The sequence below is a fragment of the Gastrolobium bilobum genome, unplaced genomic scaffold (assembly GCF_033153095.1).
Source record: "Gastrolobium bilobum isolate Gb01-03AN ecotype WA unplaced genomic scaffold, APGP_CSIRO_Gbil_v1 utg28140, whole genome shotgun sequence".
NCBI classification, from domain to species: domain Eukaryota; kingdom Viridiplantae; phylum Streptophyta; class Magnoliopsida; order Fabales; family Fabaceae; genus Gastrolobium; species Gastrolobium bilobum.
The window spans coordinates 26,760-50,195 of NW_026898356.1; the positions used below are offsets into that span (position 1 = coordinate 26,760).

The 23,436-nt window shown below is 35.4% G+C and overlaps 2 protein-coding genes across 2 annotated transcripts; both read right to left on the bottom strand.

The window, feature by feature from the left end:
- Positions 1–5,579: 5,579 nt before the first annotated feature.
- LOC133315209 (probable CoA ligase CCL12) lies at positions 5,580–15,209 on the bottom strand. Its single transcript, XM_061516783.1, has 14 exons — positions 14,912–15,209; positions 14,660–14,789; positions 14,308–14,567; positions 13,726–13,927; positions 12,712–12,752; positions 11,212–11,340; positions 10,955–11,028; positions 10,655–10,875; positions 8,560–8,654; positions 8,272–8,488; positions 7,612–7,737; positions 7,055–7,153; positions 6,035–6,241; positions 5,580–5,948 (listed from the first exon to the last, which is right to left on the bottom strand). The coding sequence occupies exons 1-14, from the start codon at positions 15,193–15,195 to the stop codon at positions 5,835–5,837; spliced, it is 2,199 nt and encodes a 732-aa protein (XP_061372767.1). The 5' UTR covers positions 15,196–15,209; the 3' UTR covers positions 5,580–5,834.
- A 1,637-nt stretch (positions 15,210–16,846) lies between these two features.
- Positions 16,847–18,788, bottom strand: LOC133315211 (constitutive photomorphogenesis protein 10-like). Its single transcript, XM_061516784.1, has 3 exons — positions 18,725–18,788; positions 17,430–17,591; positions 16,847–17,045 (listed from the first exon to the last, which is right to left on the bottom strand). The coding sequence occupies exons 1-3, from the start codon at positions 18,786–18,788 to the stop codon at positions 16,948–16,950; spliced, it is 324 nt and encodes a 107-aa protein (XP_061372768.1). The 3' UTR covers positions 16,847–16,947.
- Positions 18,789–23,436: the final 4,648 nt, after the last annotated feature.

Below are 23,436 nucleotides of genomic sequence, written 5' to 3' on the forward strand. Positions count from 1 at the left end.
TGAGAGCTTTTTTAATGATTTATATTATTTTCTATCATACCCCTCATGCAAAAGCCTTTTGAGTTTGAATGATGAATATTGCACAGATCTAATTTTTAGTTTACTTTTTGTGCTTTTATTTAATATCATTAGAAAGTGGAGGCGATGAGCATCGAACTCATGACCTTGTGATCGCACTGAAGCTTTAATACCATGTAAAGAACAAATTCAACCCAAAAGCTTAAAATGTTGAGAGGGGGCATTTTAATGGTTTATATTATTCTCTAACACTTATCTTTAAAAATAAAATTCATACACATACCAAAAGATGATAATCATTTAGAGGGCTAGAAGTAGGTATATAAATGGTCAGTGGCTTGTCAGGAGCCTATAGCTAAGTCTGCCTTTGGCCTGTCTAGCCTTGCCCTGTTTTAAAAATAGTGTAAGTTTGAGTTCATTAAAAAGCTTGCTTAGAAACATATTACAAGCCTATTTTAGCCTCTAAGCCTTCGAGTTGACTCATAATTTTTAATAAGTGACGTTTTATTTTTTAATAAAATAATATTTTATTATTTTATAATAAAAATATTTTGTTATTTTTAAAAAAAAATAATATTTTGTTATTTTTTAGTAAAATAATGTCTTTTATTCTTCAATAAAATAATACCTTTTATTCATGTAGAACAATCATATAACTCGGGCCTCCTTATTTACAAAAAAGAAAAAAAGAAAAAGAAAGAAGAACAATCGTATAAGTTCCCCCTTTTAATTGAATTTGATTGAGAAATCTGACATTCTTTTCTGATTTTCTTTCAATTAAGTCAAAGATATGTATGATTTGATAAAAAAATTTTAACATTTTTGACATATGTGCTGCGAAAATAATTCATGTAGATATAACTTTCCTCTTTTAATTGAATTTGATTGAGATATATAATTATATTTTTTTCCGAATTTTTTTTTAATTAAGTCAAAGATATGTATGATTTGAGAAAAATTCATAGAATGGTCTCCTATTCTATAAGAGACGCAATACACCGTATCTCCAATGCATTACCACGCTCTCCACCAACTCCATGGAATGTTTAACCCCCCACATGCTAAAGTCATTAGATGAAGAAAATAAAAGGATCAACAAGAAGAATGATAGAGGAACAAACGTACAAGGTAAGTTCAAACATGCTTTCTCATTATTGGGGTTTATGAAAGGACACAAAGAGAGTCATCATGTTACACATGATAAAAAATATAAAGAGGAGCACAAGAAGATGCACAAGGGTCAGGGTCATGTCATCCATGCACTAAAGAAGTACTTGTGTCTGATGGCAAAAAAGGAAATTCGAGTCCATGGACATGCTTCTTCTTCTTCTAACTCAGTGAATAAGAAAAGACAACATTCACCATCAACATCAATTTGGACGACGAGTCCTCTGCATGGAACCACTCCTCCTCCTCCTTCCAGAACCGATGCCATGGTAGAGTTGCACGAAGGCGTTGAAGTTGCAATTGCTCAATGCTCTAATTGTACTCTAAAAGAAGAAGAGTGCGAATTGGAGGATTTTCTTTTGTTTCTTTTACTTTTTCTTGAATTATTTCTTTTCATTTAGAGGAATTAATGACATTTTTAATTATAAGTTGTCTATTTATATTTTATGATGAAATTATTTAGAGATGCATTTTATAATATGAAGCAATGAATAATAGATTTTTTGACATTGGTAGTAATCAATCTAACGGTGAAATTGATTGGTAGTAACATTGGTAGTAATCCTAATTTTGATTGTTACAATATCCTACCCCTTCTTCAATACTATACCATCCGAAATAAAAAAAAATACAATTTAACTCATGTTTAGAGTTTATAACGAGGAAAAGGGTATTATAGTTACCTTTTTTTTTATATCTGTTATATCTATTTCTTTTCAATATCATTATATCATATTTTCAGAGGAGAAAGAAAGAAAATATTATATATTTCATTTCTTATAAAGGGGGGCAACATTATAATGTAAATTTTTTGTTTGAAATTATAACTATTTATATGAAATAAAAAAGAAATGATACTTACAAACTACAGACTTTTATAAGATTTGAAGGGGGACGAATATCAAATATATGACTAAAAACAAAAATAAAGCTCAATTTTAAAGGATTATACAAATGTGCCCCACTAGCCCTTCTCCCACTCCATCACTGATGAGAGGTGTGCCTAACTAATTATATTATTTTAATAAATTATTTTGAATTTATTAAAAAATAGTTTAGAAATTAATTTTAAAAATAAATATATAATTTTCTAATAGAGAATATTTTTGTCTATTTATATTATTTCCCAATATTATTTGATTCATTCTAAATATAGGGTGGGATAATACAATCATATGATATTGTTTGTCCAATACGCATCAAACACAATATATGATATGAGCTTATTGTTATGGACATGATAAAGACTTACATTCTAGAAGACCCAAATAGGGTTAACGGCTAAGAGGAAATTAATGAAATATTCCTTAATTATACTAATCCTACTACGACAGCAATGGATTAACAATAGGACCCCAATACTCCTAAGATGCCCAGAAGTCCACTATTGCCAGGTAACTCATCTATAAATAAAGAGTTAAGCCAATAAAGTACACATATTCTAAACCCTCTCTCTTAGCTTGTCACTTTGCACACACCCCACGCCTTGACTATGTCGTTTGTATTATTGTGCACAGTAATCCGCTGATCTCTAGGATACCTCCCTCATAGGTACCTGAGAGAGGGAAAACAAATCTTATATTGACATACCAATCTCTGATTGAACATCTCAATCTATCAAATCATAACACTTATCAAGCCCTTATCATTTCCTAGTCCTATCAGCCTACTTAACTTCTTTGCCCTTACCATATCCCGTTAAGCAAATAAACCTTAATTTACTCTTTCACTTATCACTGAGTAGGGATGTATATGAGTTAGGTAGCTTATCAGGGGCTATAGTTTGCTTGCTTTCGGCTTAGTTTGACTTGCCCCATTTTAAAATAATATAAGCTTGAACTCATTAAAAAATTTATTTAGAAATTAGGTCACAAGTCTATTTTAGCAAGCCTGTCCTCTATGTCTTCAGGCTGACTTGTATTTTTTAATAAATAATATCATTTTTAATAAAATAATATCCTTTTAATTTTTTAATAAAATCATATCTTTTATTTTTTAATAAAATCTTATTTTGTTATTTATCTTGTTATTTTTTTAAAAAATAAAGTCTTATGATTTTTTAGTTTTCCTAATTTTCATAATCTTTTCTCTTCTCACTTGGCAAAAATATATTTTCTTATCCATAATTTCCTTCCCCACCACCGCTTTTTTCACTTGTGGATATTGTTAGGGGTGTGCAAAAAATCTGGTTCACTTGCTTTAGGGGTGTCAATATGGGTTGACACGACACGAATACATCAACACAAACACGACACGAATTTTTATTCGTGTCAAAATCTTCAACACTGACACGACACGAATTTTTTTCGGGTTAACACGACACGAATAACACGCAAAATAGGGGTCAAAACGGTAATTGACAAAAAAAATTAAAAAAATAGATCGAAAATAAAATAAAAATTAAAAAAAAATAATAATAATAATAATAAATAAAAAATACGGGTCGACACTAACACGAATTAATAAACACGAACACGACACGAATTTTTTGCGTGTCATTTTTCCCAACACGAACACGACACGAATTTTTTTACGGGTCAACCCGAACACGAATTTTCGTGTCGTGTCGCGGGTCGACCCGCGTGTCAAAACCCATATTGACACCCCTAACTTGCTTTGCCCTTGATCTGACCATGACCTGACCCGACCCAATAAATACCTATTTTTTTGAACTGGGTTTAAATACTGACCCACTTTTATTTTTGTCAGTTTTAGACCTGATCTTTTTTAATAATGACCTGTTGACCCAAAACTTGACCCATACCCATTATTTGAAAAAAAAAGAAAAAAAAATCACAATTACATTAAAAGAAAAGTTTTAACGTAAAATAATTACGTCAAAATTTTTTCCGAAAAATATTTCTATCACAAATTTTCGCAAAAATTTGTGACTAAAAACATTTCTGGAAAAAAATTTGACGGAAAATTTTTTTTGCCAATTTTTTTTGCGGAATCTAAATTCCATCAAAATATTTCACAAAAAAACATATTCATCAAAAATTTCGACGAAACACATTTCCATCGAAATTTTTTGACGAAAAAAATTTCATCAAAATTCTTTACAAAATTCAAATTTCGGCGAAAACATTTTCGTTAAACTTTTTGACAAAAAAAAGTTTTCGTCGAAACTTTTAGCGAAACACATTTCCATCGAAAATTTTTGACTAAATATTTTCGTCAAGTTTTTTGATAAAAAATATTTCCATCAAAATTTTCAACAGAACACATTTCTGTCAAAAAAATTCGTAAAATTTTTTGACAAAAAATATTTTGATAACAAATTTTGACGGAAAAAATATTCTGTCAAAATTCTTTAGAGAATCTAAATTTCGTCGAAAGTTTCGAATGAAACATTTCCCTCAAAACAATTTCCGTCGAAATTTTCGTGAGAACACATTTCTATCGAAATTTTGAATGAAAAACATTCTGTCAAAATTTTTTACGGAATTCTTTTTTTGTTTAAAAAATTTGATGGAGGAAATCATTTTTGTCAAAACTTTTGACGGAAACTAAATTTCGATAGAAAATTTATTTTCGTAAAAATTTTCATTAGAGAAAAATTTCATCGCTTTTCAACAAAAAGTATTCCGACGAAAAAATAATTTTGTGACGAAATTTTCGTCGTTTGCAACGTAGATATTTCGATGACATTTTGTGACGAAACCAAGTCAAAAACGGGTCAGGTCAAATTTGACCCACTTCAAAAATCAAGCTAGGTCAGATCCGATCCGGTTCTGAACTAGTTCAAAAAAATTCAAACCAAGTTAGTCCTGACTTGAATCAAATTAAAGCGGGTCGGATCAAAATACCCCATGCACACCCCTAGATATTGTATCCATTTACATATCTTGTTCTTGTTTGTTGAGCATGTGTTTATGTTTATAGATCGTGGGGTATAGAAAATATACAGGATATGGAAATGCCCTTTTAGCTGAGTTGAAAGGTGTGCTGCTGGGCTTACAGGTAGCGTGGGATAGAGGACACAGGAGAGTTTGCCTAGAAAGTGATTCTTTGGTGGCTGGTTGATCTAGCTAAGAAAGGGTGCTCTAATAGCCAACCTTTCTACACCCTCGTCAAGAGAATCCAAACGCTCATCAATAAGAAGTGAACTGTGGAAATATCTCACACTCTAAGAGAAGGGAATCTCCTTGTGGATTGGATAGCCTCCGGTGCTAATCACCTAACTTGGGACGTGGAAATTCTAGAGGAACCTCCTCAGGAGTGTATGTTGCTCATTCTAAGAGACCAAATGGGGGTGACCATCCCCAGACTGGTCTGTTACTAGTGCTGTTTTTGTTTTTTTGTCTTTTTATGCTTCCTTTGTATCCAAAAAAAAAAAATAGTTGTAATGAGATTTGCTTATATTTACTTAAACATAATTTAAATTCATACACCCCTCAGTCCCTCACATATTTATCCACCACTTGAAACACTTATTTTCGTAGCTTGAATTTCAAGCGGAGGACTCCATCCGGCAAAAAAATATTATATGCTACATTATAGTGAAAATCTGCATACTTCCAACCAAGGACTAATTGTCTTGTTCATCCCTCACTCATAATAATAATAATAATAATTCACTTATTCATCCGCATGAATAGGACTGAATGTTGTTGCCTGCCCTGGTCTGTTGAGAATTAATGGTGTCACTAAAGTCTGCTCTGAACTGATAGTTCATGCTTCATTTGATCCCTCATTTCTCTCCTCAGTATTTTGTTGGAAGATGTTCGAGGAAACTCGGCCACAACTTTAACAAGGCTTACCTGTAATGTAATTATAAGAGTTGTGAATGTTAAATCAGTTAACTGAATCATCACAAGTCAGGTTAAAACTTCCATAAGGGTCAGACCTTAAACAAAGGGTTAAGGTTGCTTTGAATGGCCTTAGAGAACTTCATTTTCAAATTTTCTGCATTGGAATTGTATCCTTTCTTTAAAACTACAAATATAATCAGTTCTTCTGGGCCTCTATTTGCAGTTGCAACACCGATTGCAGCTGTCTCCAAAATGCATTCATCAGCCCTATCACAGACACGCTCAATTTCCACAGAACTTGTCTGCATATCAGAAACAGAAAATTGTAAGTGAGAATAACAGCTAGTCCAAGAATGCCAAAGTAAGAGCAATGATCATGTGAGTTTAAGAATTTCAGAAGAAACTACTACGATCAGTTGCAAGTATCTTCCGTTCTTACTAAGTTTATGCAGACCATGGACATGACAGATATATCATTCTTACACCATACGTGTAACCAACAGTCCTATCCTTGAAAAGCTTCATCCCCAGTCGTGTAGAACTGGGAGAAGGAGCAAAAAACATAAAATACAATGGGTGATGTGATTGTCACAGAGTGGCTAATTAATATGGCTATTACAGCTGTTTTCATTGTTTCCAATTGAATATGCTGAGCTGGAATTTATTGTTAAGCTGGAAGTAGTGTAGCATGTGGTCAAGTGTACCAGTATTGGTTATGGATTATATTTTTTGGAAATATATATATATTGTTTTTGCAATTCGACCCAGGTGTGGTGAAGGTCAAAGGTCTCTCCTCAAGAGTGCTTCTCCAAGGATCGAATTTTCAACCTTGGGGTTCAAGCAACCACTTTTAACCACTGTGACTAGCACCCATTGGGAAGTGGATCAGATTTCTGTTGCACAGTTTACAAAAGGGAAGTTGATCAGATATCATGAATGAAGGAATGAAAAACATATCCTTTCTCCTCTCTGTTGTCTCTACACCTCCAATTTTGGTTTTGATCATTGGGAGTATATTCTTCTCCTACCACTTCCCAGGTTGATAGTTTTGATTACTCTCAGATTCATTTCCTGAGTAGTTTTCTTATTCTGCATTTTCCCTGTAACAGTGATACCTTTATTCCACCAAGATTCATGGTGTCATCAGCCCTCCCTTGTACAATGATATAGCCTCCAACTGTTCTTTTGATTATATCTCCATGTCTCCTAAGAACCTGCTAATACATTTATATCAACCAGTTATTACAATTACAACAGAATGGGAGTAATTAAAACTTCAAATTTAGTCTATACTAATTGTGTAATTTACAAAGAAAGGATTATTTGAAAATCGTACATCTTACTGATCTACGATACTTTTGTACATTGATAATTTGCAAAGGTATTATTAACAGCATTTTTAACCAACTATCAAAACATTCAAAGTTCAGAATCAAAGATATTACTATCCTCTCTCTCAAGCTAGTTTGGATTTTCAATTTGCAATTTGGTAAGTGTGTGTACGAAAATATGAGCTTGTGGAGCAGGACCTCAAAGAAGTATGAGTAACAACAAAGTACTTCCAGATCGGAAGAAAATATGTTGTTCTTCGGGCAAGAAAGAACTAATATTTCAAGATAGCTATATCTAAATGAAAAAATCATTCTAAGCATATTAATTTGAGTAGATATACCTGTCCCTTATAAATCGGCATTCCCTTATAGTAAACCTTCTCATGATCAGCATTAAGCAGTCTATCAGATGCTCCCAGAGAGAGAGGGAATAAGCCCACTTCACCAACACAAGAAACATCATCTGGCTGTCATATTGGTCAAAGAGATCAAATAAATTAGAAAACCAAAAAATTAAATTTTTCTAAACCCATAGATAGTTTTACTCTAATGAAGATAGGATGATGAAAATTTATTGAAGATAGTTTTGGACATCTACTAGTGGAAAGGCAAACAACTCATTTGAGAAGTGTAAACATGGAATAGAAGTTACAGGAAAATATTGGTAGCCGAAGGGTTAGCATAAAAACTAAACCTATACAGAAACAAATAGTGAAAGAGAATCCATGTGGAGAATTTGAATTGATGACCATCAGGAATTCCGGTAACTAATTATAGATTTTGAGACCAGGGCTTCTGGTTAGCCATTATTGTACCAACATATCCTTTCTGCTCCCTGGTCCTGAAGATGTAATAAGCACATGGTGTCCATTACCCATTGCAACGACGAAAATACACCCAGGTATTGACATGATGTAATGTAGTGACAAGCAGCAGCAGCATAAGTAAATAAAATCATATGACCTAAGACTATAAACTATATATGCAAAAAAAATTCTTACATAAGGAACTCCATTTTCGTCAAGAATGACAAAGCCAGTTGTCATTGATGCTGTGCTAAATGCTCCAAAAGCTTGAGGCTGCATGGGGCTTCCTGCAATGTAGCTAGATGCAAGCTCAGTGCCTCCACACATTTCAATGATTGGATTGTAATAGGCTTTTGAAGAAAGCCATAGATCATCATCAACATTTGATGTTTCTCCTGAGGAACAAAATGATCTGCATATAACCATAGTTTAGTTCATTATTCTTAGCAATTACTTGATTATTTACACTTCTGAGAGACATACTTTATCTTTGTCCAGTCCAAGCCCTCCATACATTGTGTACTCTTCCAAACTTTTACTAAGCTTGGAACTGTTCCCAAAATGGTAACACCTGCATCCTGAACAATTGTAGTTCAATAAATAAGGCTGTGCTTTGGTGCGATGTATAATAACCCTCATTAGTAGTTGTGGATTTAGTATTGAAGAATAATTAGAAGTAAAAGAAATAAAGTCAACTTTGGTGAAAAAATGAGTTAAAATGACAATTAAGGGGTAAAAATGCAGATAAGCAAAGTTACTTGAAAAGTGAAAGTAAAGTTAGAAATATGACTGGAAAAATATTCTAGTCATTGAGTAAAGTTTGGTAAAGAATAGAGGTGATTAGATAGATAAGTTCTTACCCAGTTAAATTTCACTTAACCTATGTAAGTGAAAATTGACTAAAAGGCTCGTATTCTTCTTCTCCACGCGACGATGCAGAGAGTAAAGAGGGAAGGGGAGAAAAAAAAAAAGAGAGAAAAGCTTGTGGGAGCTTCAATCCTTGATAACTTGAGTTAGGATTGATGAAATCAATCCATTCCAAAGCCTAAAGTGTGTCAAATTTCATCCTCTACAAAACCCATAAGATTGTTCACCATGGGAAGCTCTTGGGAAGGAGATTTCAGCCCTCTAAATCGCAGGTACTGTTCATGCGAAATTAAAAAGAGTGTATTTTAACGTTTTCAAGCTTTGAGATGGAAGCTTAGATGCCTAGGAGATCATTTAAGGCATGAAACTTGAATTTGGTTGATTAAAATTCAAGATGCTATTTAAGTTTTTCTTGATGTTTTATGGTTTCATGGAGGTTTTGTAAATGATGTATGAATGTGTATGTTGTTGTAGAAGTTGTTCATTGAGCCTTGTTGTTGGTAATAGTTGAAAAATCATTGAGAAAATGGATGGCCTATCTCTAATGTATAATTCAGCCTACGTACAATAAAATAGGTAGACCAAGTGTTTAATGAAATGCCAAAGTGAAAATAATACCTTGTATGTAATCATTGATAAGTGGTGTGAAATAGGATTGGTAAAAGTGGTGAAAGTTAAAGAAGAAGACATGGTTCCTATATATGTATTCTAATGTTTAGGTGAAACTAATCTTCAATGGCGATGTCTAACTAAGCTTTCAACAAACAAGTTACCATGGAAAGTACTTTTGGGTTGATCCCATCGACAAAACTTACATGTTAGACCTCAGTCTCCTAAGGTGAATGTACCGCATATATGGACCTCTGGGCCAGCACCATATAAAGCTAATGTGAGTGGTTTATTTTTTTATTTTTTTTGGTGGTGGGTGTTGAAACATTTCTATGTATAGAAAATTAACACTACTTTGTAACACAGCATAGGTACTCCTGGTGAATGATAAAGGTTATATGTAGGGTGTGTTGAAACATTTTTATGCATAAAAAACACTACTTTATAACAACATAGCATAAGTTCTGCAAAGTTGGAAGACAAACAGTAGGCCAGCTAGCATCCTAGGTTTTTTAACCACTTAGCCAACTACCTGCATGTCAAATATTTTCGAAGTTCCTTTTTTGTGGAAAAATAAATTGCACAAGGTAATAAGCAAACTCTAAAGAACACAGCTTAATGAGGCAACCTATTCTGGTTGAGATCGTGAAACTTCAGCTTGGCAATGCAATTTTATGAGACAACATTTTTAAAAGAATCAGAAATATTTTTCTTTTCCTTGTTTTTCCATCAGTGGAACTAAGTTGTAATTTGTTTTCACGAAGTACAGAGAAAGTTCCCGTGTTATGTCATTGGAGATAAGACCAACTTGCAGGCATTTCCTACTACATCCCACAGTATCCAAAGGAGATCGGACCTGCCAGAGCTAATCAGTTCATTTCAACCATAAATTTGAAGAACAACTACTAGTCTAGTTCCCACTTGGTTCTATTCTCATTACTAATTACTAATCGGTATTTACATTTTGGTTTGCAGTCCCAACTTATTAGGTGATCAAAATAATAATTACCATTTTACATAAGAAAATAGTAAATAAAATAATATTTGCTTATATTTAGCAACAATCATGTAAGGAATGAAATATTTGATTTGGAGGACTCACCTGAACAAATTTGCCGAAACCATGGCCTTGAGGAGATCCATGGTACAGAGCAAGAGTTGCACCAGTTAGAAAGCAATGATATAATACAGTTGGTCCTATCACCCATCCTAAATTTGAAGGCCAGCAATAGACATCTCCAGCTTGAATATCAATGGCAGCCCATCCATCAGCAGCACTTCGTATCGGTGCAAGTTGAGTCCAAGGAATAGCTTTTGGATCTCCTGATGAAAGCCAAAATATAACCATAAAATCATTATAATGGTAGTCTCTACCTGAAACGTTCTAAGAAAGAATCTTTACCTGTGGTTCCAGATGAGAATAGTATATTAGTGACAGAATCGACTGACTGATAGATTGGAGAGTAATGATTTGATCTGCCAAGAGTTCAATGTTATGGTGAGACAAAACAACAAGAGAAACAATGCAACTTCTCCCTCTCTCTCTCTCTCTCTCCCCCCTTGTTTTGGGGTCTTTAACAATGATTATTTTAGTTGACAAAAATGACCATTTGTTTAGACTAAGGTATTGTTTAATGAACAAATTGCAATACGCATTACCTGGGGTTTTGTCTAACAGAAAAGAGAAAACTTTTCCATGATAAGTCTTGTCCTCGTAATTGTACTCCTACATCATCACCTATCACGGGGAGCACAATAACTTTACATGCAGCTGCCTCAATGACTCGACTGCAAGGAGAAATATGCAGAATGAGGTTTCTGGTGGTCTATGTGCTTAAAGAACAGCCATAAATCTATCTAACAAACATTCAAACATGAGTACTACACTACTACGAAGCTTGGCATATTTTATCTCTTCAAGTTTTGGACGGCAAAGCAGTCTGAGAGGGGCATTCAAGCAATTATCAGTTAGGAAATCAGCATCTAGAATACAAACTTCGGCCAAAAAACAGCAGCAGTACATTCATTTCTAAACATTTCTGAACAATATCTGTTGAGGGGAGTTGTACACATTAGAAAGCCAAAAAAATATCGATTTTCATTATTCAAGTCAAAATTTTAGTCTCTACATCAAAGGAGAGCTGGCTTCTACCTTTGTAGCGTTTCACTCAACAGCTAATTAATTTTGTTGCCAATGAAGTAGTCTATTTAGATATAAACTCTCATTTAGAGAATATAACTGGCATCTAGAACAATAATCAACATATCAGATGGCAGCTATATATGATATTGGACTAATTTATGTTTTATAAGTCCCCGTACAAGAAACAAGGCATTTGAAGTAGAAGAATCAAATTCAAGCAGGATTGGGAAGCCCGGAATCATACTTATCAAAGGGGAGGGAAAGGATGTGATAGGGAGTGGTTAGATGGAATGCTCCACAGCAAGGAGAGAACTAAATTATTCATGTGATGGAATTCTGAGTTAGCATCTGAATACGTAACACGCAGAAGACTTATTGTGGCTGGGATTTATATGTCCTTTTTATTTTATGATTGAAAATATAATTTATTGCAGAAATCATTCTTTTTAATGCTATTTATGCTTATGACAAACGCCAAAAAAAAAATGAAGCAGAAATGAGAAAAAGAAAACATGGTTCTTAAATACGGTTTCCGAAATACAGCGTAGCAATGATGTTTTAACATTACTTACGTTCAGATTGACTCCTATATTCTAACATCAAGACTTTTACGGATCCATTATAGATTATCAGCAGTCCCAAAACAGCCCAACCATGTATATTTGTGGTCAAACACAAAGATTCCCCTCACCATCGTGTGGACCATGGCAATGATTTTGAACTCAGAAACAGCAACAAGGAAAACATAGTATTCAAATATTAATCAAAGCATACATCAACAGATGATAATTAAATAACCTTACTATAACAAATGTTGAATTGCCAATTATACCAAAAGTTAAGGATAATAGGAAATAAGCTTTACTTGCACTTAACATGCCTATTATTATCTAAACAGATAAATTAGACACAGGCATCATAACAGTGCCCCAAGCCCATGTAAAATATGATTTCAATATTCAGAAGTTGAAGTGTTGAAAAAAATAGAAAAAAGCACAATGCTAACAACATTTTACCTGTACAAAGGGAATTTCCTGCCACCTCTTGATATGAAATCCTGAAAACAAATAAAAGCTGAGTCAAATACAACAATCTTAATTTTTTAAAGAATTGGAAATTGATAAAAGTCCACTCAACAATCTTAGGCACAGAGAAATTATCAAGATATAATTGTAATGATCATTTTATGATTCAGCATAGTTGCTACTTTCTTGGTTGTGTGAGTGTGAAATAACGAGTCCTAGACATGAAGGCATGAAGCCTAGGATCATCATCATCATCTTCTAGAACAGAAATATGTTTTCTTTCAGTTAATGATCTATCCATCTCTGTTCTCTTAGCTAGACTTCATTAAGATTTCATTCATTAAAATTCCTAATTATTTGTTGCTTGAGTCTACCTAGAACTCTTGGCACCGTGAAAGCTAGTTTCATAAGTACTGTTTTGAGCACTAAAACAACTACCAATATGGTTGTTAAATTCTGTATTGTTGCTTGCAAGCCATCCTTACAGTAACATACAAGTAGGGTTTTCAATCCACCTATTCCTTCTTAAAATGCTAACCCCTGCCCAAGCTTTGGAAGTCTTAATTGTGATGCACCATTCACAAAAGCCTAAACAGCCAAAACAAGATCCAGCAGTTTGCTGAAACTGAGACTCAAAGCTGGATGAGATAGTCAGTGCCCTCTTCAAACAGGTATATAAGTTTTAATGAAACTCAAGTCTAAGAAATAAGTATTCTAAGAATTTATCCAAGAATCAGAGATTCATTCATATAGACTGTTTTTGTTAAATCTTATCAAACAGGAAACAGAAGTCAGACAATTAGAGTTGAATGAAAAAGAAACACTCTGAGGCACAACAACGATTTGGAAATTTTAGTATTGCTTCACAAATACTGAATAATATTGTACATATAAATTGGTGACTGAGAAAGAACAAAGACAATTCCAAATATTGAACAGTTTCACTTTGATCGACGGTAGCTTTACAATTAAAGTCATACACATAGTACCAAATCAAAAGATCACCTGTGTGAAAATACCCTTTGCTTTAGCAACACGCAGGCGAGTTGCAATTTCTTTTGGTGCAAAGCTATCAGCTATTGATACCACAATGCATCCTGCCAGAACAATGGCTAAATATATAACAACGGCATTGGCTGTCATTTGCATGTCAATTGCGATTGCATCTCCCTTCGAGAATGTGGCGTCTATTGCATTTGCCACCAACCTGGAAATAATATGGAAAAAACATGAAGTAAAGAAACAATTTCATACAGGAAGTGTATGAAGAGATTAGATATTGAAAAGTACTTCAAGGGTAAATCCTAAAAGGAGAAAGGATCAAAGACAAAAAAAAAAAAAAGTGAGATACAAGTAGGTAAAGAGTGGAAACAAAACAACAAAATGAGACACGAATCATCCTGATTCAAAAGTACAAAATCCAATGCAATGATGGAATATAAAAACAGCTCTTCAAATGATTGAATTAATTGAATTAGCTCAAGTTAAAAGTTAAAAGAAAAAGTCAAGACTCAAAGAGATCAAACTCTGCATTCTAAGTAACATAATCTTGCTCGAAAACCAAAAGGATCAGTCGAAAAGCTTTACATGACTTGGTGTCGAAGTTGTTTGAGCGTGATATGATTAACCTGGGAATCATCAAAACCTTCATCTCTCCAAACGATGGCTAAACTGTCATCTTGTTTGCTGGGGTGCGAAGTGGGTTGCAAACAGCATTCAGCAATATTCAAGACAGAACCGGGAAGCCAAGTTCCCCCATGTTTGGAAGGGTCAGAAGTATCTAGAATGCACCTTGGAGCTTCAACAAATGAAACAGAAAGTTCCTTGAGAACAAGGGACCAGTACACCTGCACTCACGATAAAAAAAAAACAACACATGTTGAAATTACGGAATGGAAAAGGGGATAAAATGAAAAATAAAAGAAGGAAGAGTAGTTGCCTGAGGGTGTTGAACAGAAAACTTGTGAAAGAGAGGATAACTAGTAATAGGGTCCTTGTAGGATGCTCCTAAAAGCTTAGGACCATAGGTTTCCATGAGACGACCCAGGTTCGTGCGTTTGGACTGCTCTCTAAAATAAAATAAAAAAAATAAAAAAGTGGCAGTGAAGACTGAACAAAAACAGACATGAATTGAATAGAGAAGAGTGAGTAGTAGTTAGTAATCATAAGATAGATACACACAAACACTTACAGAGAAGGGAACCAATAGAGAGGAGGGGCAGCATCAGCATGAGGTTGGGAAGAGTGATCATGAAGGGAGTAATAGACAAGTTGATGCAAGGGATGTGGATAGGATGGCTTCAGCACTCTCCGAGTCACCACGTGGCGCCATATATCTGTTGGGTTGTCGGAGGAACAAGGACAGAGGGAGAGAACATCCCTCAGAACATTATACAATTCATTGGCTTCTCTAACTGTTAAGCCTGCATTCACAAAGTCCTCCACTCCCAACTCTCTTATTATGCTCTTTCCCATCTCTCTCTCTCTGTTAGTTTGTTCCTTCCAACTTGAAACTTGCAAGGTTCCAATGGTTGTTCAATCAATGTTTTTGGTTGTACAGGGGTAGTAGTAATAGTAGTTGACTTAAAGTTGCGATTGAGGATGCCAAGTTGGACCACGTGATGTTTTATGTCACCTAACACTGAGTGTATAGCAGTTAAAATAACAGAAGAGGAAATAAATATTGAGAAAAACTTTACTCATTTTGTAGGAAAAAATAAGTTATCTCCTACTCAAACAAAGATGTGGGGCCACCATTCCTTTTAAAAAATAAAAAATAAAAAAATATTTGACACAAAATTCAATGTGAGTGTAGGAAGTATTCCTTCTCTCCTGTAAAAGGAGAGAATCATTGCCCATAAATATTTGGAGTATTAAATGTACCCGGGTACATCTTTTTTCCTAAAGAAGAAACTTATTTAACATGGCAAGAAAAAATAATTTGTGTCAGAAGAGGAAGCTTCGTTCTAAGCATCACCAAGTAGTTTCAGAAGGAGAGAAAAGTATCTTAGTTAAAAATTCACATCTGATATTGGGGGGCTGCGCCTGCGGCGGCTTAATAATTTGTGTTTTGTGAATAAGCAAGATTAGGTGCATAATTTACTGATAGCTTACTTCATGATCGAACGTGGGGTAAGATTTTGTTGATCATATTAATATTTCTTGAGATGTTATTAATCTTAAAGAATGTTTAACAAAAAAAATATATATAACCATACTTATATAAGAATTGTTACTATTATATCGAAAACAGTATAAACATTTGAAAAGTAATCGAGTCTTTTTATTTGATCATGTTAATTGCACATTTATATTTCATTTGTATCATTGCATTAAAATATTTTAGGTTTGGAAATAATCAAGTCACTGAATTAATAAAATTAATATGACAAAAAAGGGGTCAAGATCATTTTATACCAATGTAAGTCACACTCTCTATCTTGACTATTGATCCCACTTATATCTAAGGGTTCTAATTTTTTAGTAATATGAGTCATTAGATACAAGTGAATCAATTATTAAGATTGAGTGTAAGACTTATAATTCCTACACTGGTGTAACCGAAAAAAAAAAAAACTAACAGGATATGTATTAGTGAGAAGTAAGAAAAAATAATAACCAACACTTTATTACAAAATTGAGATGATATAGAGACATTTTATTAATTGTCTAAGCTTTTACAAATTTTTAAGGAATAGTTGAGAACTAAAGTAGTGTTACTTAGCTGAAAAAATGAGTTACAATTTAGATAGGTGATTGTTAGAAGACTTGAGTTGCTGAAAGATAATCTCTTTAGAAAAATATAACAATAAGATTGTGTATAATCTATCTTCAATAATGCAAGGGTTGATTTAAAAATGTGAGGAAATATGTAAAAATGGCATAACCTGAAGAATTGGCTCCCTACTTCCTGCCGTATATTTGCAGGAACTAATGAGAGCTTCTAGTCATTATAAAACCTAGCAAACATGGTTCAGCTTGTCATATAGTAGAAAATCGGTTGAATTAGATTATGATGGTACAAATTGTAGAATATGGCTTCAGTTCATGCGGCATATCATCTTGTAGTTAGGGGATAACACCACCTAGTTTATTTATTATCAAAGCTTGTGAGGAGGTGATAAGCTTGTTACGAGTGCATGAACTATGAACTATCATTCTCATTTACAGAAATATTGGAACATGATATATAAGATGTAAGCCAATCAAAGGGCTCCTGTATCATATTCACTTGGCGAATCGGACAGTCCACTCTGCAGCAATATCATCATGTTTTGCTCTGTCTCCCAAATACAAGTGAGCAATGCCAGGGACAACAGCATTATCTGCAACAATGATGACAACTTAACGTTTCAAGATCACAAATGGCTACTTGGTGTATTGATTGATTATACGTGTTGGTATTACTAATATTGCATGTTTGTAACAGGGAATTAAGTTCACTGATGTCAGAACACATTATCATATTTGGTGTCCTGTTAAAAAAAGCTTCTTCTCCAAGACATGGCACATAACAAAACAAGTTTTGCCTCTTCACTTACATTGGAAAGCATAATGTAAGGTTGAAGAATAGAAATCCCATGTAAATCCTCATCAACCAACACATTTTATAAACAAAAAATATAGTAATGAAGATAGAAGACAAACGAATACAGTGATCTAAGCAGTCATACAGACATATTTATTAAGAGGAGATCGGAAGAACTTACAAGGGTCAGGATTTGTTAAAATTGATCTAACGGCAAGTAGCACCTTAGTAATTGTTAGTGCTGGACTCCAACCATCCTTCAATATTCCCATACTAACATGGCCATCAGGGTCTATATTGCAGTGGTAAATGCGAGTTTTGAATACTACCTGCAAGCTCAATTCTTTAATTTAAGACAGTATAAAACAATTAAATTACTTCAACCTCCTTATACGTTTTCTGGTTTATCTGCACATCGCCCCTTTATTTTCAAAATCTATACAACCTCCCTTGAACAGAGGAAGTTCATGAAAAATCAAGAAAATGTGAGGGGAGATAGTTAGGGTCTTCAGAGGGCATTTTTAACATTTCACAGGTTCATGGGAGGTTTGTATAGGCTTCAAAAATAGAGGAGAGGTACTTGAATGATAGAGGGGAGACAACAGTGATTTACTCAAAAAAGGAAAAAGAACAAAGGCATTATATACAATTAACTACTCTAATATAATAAACAAGACTTGAAAAATAGTTGAAAGTTCCCATTGACCCTGTCAGATCCAAATGACATATCTAAAACAGAACAGCCAGGCAGTAAACTTTCAATATATCAAATTAGAAGCTGAATTATATAGTTTCAAAATAGGAAGAGTGGACTCAAGTTAGATGATATAAGTTTCAGTCAGATCAAAATTGTTAAATTCACTAACACACCATATAGTGGCTATATATCTTGTAATCTCAGCCATCGTCCGAATTCTTGTAAGGGAAGGGGGAAACACACATGATTTTATGTATTTTCCAAGAATTATGCTCCATATCCCTATTTTTAGAAAGAGGGGTTGGAGGGAAAAAGAAAAAAAAGGGGGGGGGGGGGGGTGCATAGGTGAAGAACGGTCCACATCACCAATTTTGTTTCCCTGAAGGAACTCTACCCCAGTCTTGATTTATGTGTTATAACTCAAGCTCAAAAGGAAAACCCATCCTAAAAGACAGGTCTATTAGGCCAGAAAGCACTCTGGCAATCCACTTAAGGTGGCTTTCTGTAGAATATTCTAGAGTTTTCTACTTGTTTCTAGCTACTTGTTCCTTTGAGTAGTGTGATGCCTCTTCGGTTACTGTGTATTTTATTTATTACTTCAACTCCTTAACTACCTTGTAATCTGTATATAAAGATCCCTTTGGGTGTCAATCAATATATGAAAAATACATTTCAGTCTTATATCTCATCATGGTATCAAGAGCAGGTTATCCTGTGGTCATCTTGTAAACCTTCACGTTTCCTTCCGTTTTCCATTTTTCACTGTTTATTAAAATAACTCAGAAACCATATCTGGACCCCTCCAATCACGAAACCAAGGCCACCATTGGACTCAGAAGCCATTTCCGAGTCGACCCACGTCAGCCCCGTCGCCGGAAAGTCAGCCACGTGCCGCCACTGCAGAACTGCCTCTCCGGCGCGTGTGAGCCACGCGCCGCCTTGCCGGCCTCCGTTTGTCACGCGGCTTTCACAGAACGGCTCGCCTGGCCTTCCTCTTCCTGTTCTGGGGGTTTAAATCACGATTGGAGCACTCTTCTTGTTGGGTCCAGTTGGTTCCTCTTCGTGATTTTTCAGTTCTGAACGATTGGAGTTCCTTTTTTTATTTTTTTTATTTTGAACAATGGAAGTTGAAAATATTGAGGCTGAGAATAAGCATTCTGAAAAATCATCCGGTAATGTTTCCGGTGTCTTTCCTCTTCCCTGTTCTTCTTCTTCCGGAGACAACCCAGCTATACAGATTACTAACCACCGTTTAAACGGTAAGAATTATGAGCAATTTCAGAAGGTGATGTCTCAATCTGCTGAGGCAACTAGTCATGTTGCTCAACAAGGTATGGCATTCCATGTTGATCATAGTAGTCGTTGGATTCTTGATTCGGGAGCTTCTGATCATATGACAGGTAATGCATCCCTGTTTTGTTCTTATACCCCTTATTATCACCAGTCACGAATAAGGACGGCTGATGGTAGTTTCTCTAATATTGCGGGAAAGGGATCCATTAAGCTCTCTGAACATATTACTCTGAATTCTGTCCTTCATGTCCCTTCTCTTACTTGTAACCTTATCTCTATTAGTAAACTTTCCTCTGAATTGCATTGTGTTGCTAAATTCTCTGCCAAAACCTGTGTTTTTCAAGAACAGGATTCGGGGCTGATAATTGGCAGTGCTAGAGAGGAAGAAGGGTTTTACTATTTTGAAGAAGATTCTCATGAAAAGAGATTTTTTGCAAATCACTCTTTATGTTTATCAGACGATTGTAATGATGTTTTGTTGTGGCATCGTCGTTTAGGACACCCAAATTTCTTTTATCTTCAAAAGCTGCTTCCAAACTTATTTATCAACAAAAAACCAAGTTCCTTTTTTTGTGATGATTGTCAGTTTGCAAAACACTCTCGTGTTTCTTATTTCCCTAGAGATTATCATGTTTCGTCTCCATTTACATTGATTCATAGTGATATTTGGGGCCCAGCTCGTGAAAAAAATATATCTGGAACTCGTTGGTTTATTACCTTTATTGATGATCATTCTAGAGTATGCTGGGTATATCTTCTAAGAGATAAGTCTGAAGCTGCAGCCACTTTTAAAAATTTTCATGCTATGGTACAAACTCAATTCCAGACCTCTATCCAAATCCTGCGAACTGACAACGGTACTGAATATTTTAATTCTGTTCTTGGTGATTACCTAACCAAGCAAGGTATTATCCATCAAAGTTCTTGTCCTAACACCCCTCAACAAAATGGGGTGGCTGAAAGAAAAAATAGACATCTCATTGAAGTTGCTAGAGCCCTCTTGTCTACAATGCATGTCCCTAAATACCTGTGGGGGGAGGCTGTCTTGACTACCTCATATCTCATCAATCGGATGCCCTCTCGCGTCCTGAATTTTCATTCTCCCATATCTTGCCTTACCCGCTCGTTTCCCTCCTTTCGGGCTCTCTTTTCCCTTCCTCCAAAGTTGTTTGGCTGCGTGGTTTTTGTTCATATTCCTCCACATCAAAGGTCCAAACTTGATCATAAGTCTGTTAAATGTGTCTTCATAGGATATCCTCCTAATCAAAAAGGTTACAAGTGCTACTCACCTTCTCTTCGAAAGGTCTTTGTTTCTATGGATGTTACTTTTTGTGAAACACAATCATTTTTTCCCTCGACTTCTCTTCAGGGGGAGTCTATTGGTATAAATGAAGACAAGTCTTGGAATCCAAATAATTCTACTGTCTTACCTTTACCCTTGGAAACATCTGTTGTTTCTTTACCTTTGGAGTCAGGGGGAGTTAATGTACAGGAGACAAGGACAGCAATTGTACCAGAGACTGGAGATCCTCCCGGTAAATGGGGAAAATTCTACAGCAGGCGAAAATCTCCTCAAGATCCTCTAGATTGCCAGGATTCTGACCCGAGTCCTAGTTCCAGCAATCCACTTGAGAACACTGGTACAGCTGACCTAGATGTGCCCATTGCCCTTTGAAAAGGTACTAGATCTTGCACTGCTCATCCTATTTCTCATCACATTTCATATAAAAAGTTATCTCCAGGTTTTCGTGCTTTCAACACTATATTAGACGGTACAAAAATACCAAAAAATATCCAAGAGGCACTTAATGACCCTAAATGGAGGGATGCAGTCTTTGAAGAAATGGATGCTCTTAAAAAAAATGGAACTTGGGAGTCCGTGGCACTTCCCAGAGGAAAGAAAACTGTAGGTTGCAAATGGGTGTTCACAATAAAATTTAATACAGATAACAACATCAACAAATATAAGGCCAGATTGGTTGCCAAAGGATGTACTCAGACTTATGGGATAGACTATCAGGAGACGTTCGCTCCCGTTGCCAAACTTAACTCTATCCGAGTCTTACTATCACTTGCTGCCAACCTTGATTGGCCCTTGCATCAATTGGACGTAAAGAACGCTTTCTTAAATGGGGACTTACATGAGGAAGTTTACATGGATCCACCACCTGGTTTTGAACAGGGAGATGGTTCTGTATGCATGTTGAAGAAATCTCTTTATGGACTTAAACAATCCCCTAGAGAGTGGTTTGAAAAGTTTACTCGTGTTGTTAAAGAAAGAGGATTTATCTAAGCTCAGACTAATCACACTTTATTTTTTAAACACTCCGATAGTGGCAAAATTGCTATCCTCATTGTTTATGTTGACGACATAATTGTCACAGGTGATGACTGGGAAGAAATAAAATCTTTAAAAGGGGGTTTAGCTAGTCAGTTTGAACTAAAGGATCTTGGATCTCTCAAATATTTCCTTGGAATGGAAGTTGCTCGTAGCAAGGCGGGAATTTCCTTATCTCAGAAGAAATATATTCTAGACCTGCTACAAGAAACAGGTATGCTTGGGTGCAAGCCTGCAGAAACTCCAGTTGAACCCAATATTAAATTGGGAATTGAAGATGGAAAAGATGTTGACAGGGAGCAATACCAAAGGTTGGTAGGGAAGCTGATCTACTTATCTCACACTCGGCCTGATATTGCATTTGCGGTTAGCATGGTTAGCCAATTCATGCATTCTCCTAAGGAAAAACACCTTAGTGTTGTTTATAGAATCCTCAAGTACCTCAAAAACACCCCTGGTCGAGGAATGCTCTTTAAAAGGGGACACAAGAGGATGATAGAAATCTATACAGATGCTGATTGGGCTGGCTCTGCTATGGACCGAAGATCCACTTCAGGATATTGTACCTATGTCTGGGGAAATCTTGTGACCTGGAGAAGTAAGAAACAAACTGTTGTTGCCAGAAGCAGTGCAGAAGCAGAATTTCGGGCGCTAGCCCATGGCATTTGTGAAGGAATCTGGTTAAGAAGGCTCCTTGGAGAATTAAAGATATCTTATTCTCTACCTGTGAAACTCTATTGTGATAATAAGGCTGCAGTCAGTATTGCTCAAAATCCTGTACATCATGACAGAACCAAACATGTGGAGGTTGATCGTCATTTTATCAAAGAAAAATTGGAGGAGGGTAGTGTATGTTTGTCATATATACCTACCAAGGAGCAAACAGCCGACATTCTCACCAAAGGATTACACAAACCCATCTTTGAGGATTTAATTAGCAAGTTGGGGATGATCAATATATATCTCCCAACTTGAGGGGGAGTGTAGAATATTCTAGAGTTTTCTACTTGTTTCTAGCTACTTGTTCCTTTGAGTAGTGTGATGCCTCTTCAGTTACTGTGTATTTTATTTATTACTTCAACTCCTTAACTACCTTGTAATCTGTATATAAAGATCCCTTTGGGTGTCAATCAATATATGAAAAATACATTTCAGTCTTATATTTCATCACTTTCATTCTTTATCCTTCTAGTACAAGTAGCCATTTCCCTGATTGCTCTTTTCCAGCTTGCCGCTTCCACTCTCAATGAAAGCACCAATTGTTACAACTCAAGGCCTTGAGAGTCCACACCAAAAGACTAGCATATTGGATGGGAGTGTCCCATGGCTTAAGTACCACACTGAGCCTTTATCTTTGCGCAACATGGGACATCACAAGAAGACTAAGACAAGTTCATCATCTTGCAAAACTGAGCTGATGGAGCAAGTCATGTGTACCCCAAGGTGATGGAGCAAGTCATGTGTACCCCAAGGTCAGTCCACATCCAATCCATGTCAGCATAACCACTGCGAATAAGTGGATATGGAAACAACTCATAGAAGGACAACTTTATCCCCATCAATAAAGGGCCGACCCAGTTCAAATACCCACTTCGTGAGTGTCTGGGGAAGGGAATACTCTAGGCAGTCTTTCCCCATCAATAACGAGCATGAATTTCAAGGAATTCAATCCAGTCGTTGTATGAAAATACAGCTTCATGCATAAATAACAGATGCATTTTTGCTTATTAGTTATTACCTTTCTTCCAAAAAATCCTTATCCCAACCCCTTACTGTCTAGACTGTCAGACAGTCTCCAGCCCTCTTGACTCTCAATTTGCCTTGCACACCCATCAATTCAGCTAACAGAGCTCACAGATC

Excerpts from the sequence above, each read along its gene's own strand:
- LOC133315211 (XM_061516784.1), bottom strand. The coding sequence starts at position 18,788 with ATGGCTTCTGAGTCCAATGGTGGCCTTGGTTTCGTGATTGGAGGGGTC. Across the intron at positions 17,592-18,724 it reads GGTCCAGATATGGTTTCTGA|AATTGAGCTTGCAGGTAGTA; the intron begins GTTATTTTAATA and ends CTTAAATTAAAG. Across the intron at positions 17,046-17,429 it reads TTTAACAAATCCTGACCCTT|ATAATGCTGTTGTCCCTGGC; the intron begins GTAAGTTCTTCC and ends TCATTGTTGCAG.
- LOC133315209 (XM_061516783.1), bottom strand. The coding sequence starts at position 15,195 with ATGGGAAAGAGCATAATAAGAGAGTTGGGAGTGGAGGACTTTGTGAAT. Across the intron at positions 13,928-14,307 it reads CAACTTCGACACCAAGTCAT|GTTGGTGGCAAATGCAATAG; the intron begins GTAAAGCTTTTC and ends TATTATTTCCAG. Across the intron at positions 7,154-7,611 it reads TGCCGATTTATAAGGGACAG|GTTCTTAGGAGACATGGAGA; the intron begins GTATATCTACTC and ends ATGTATTAGCAG.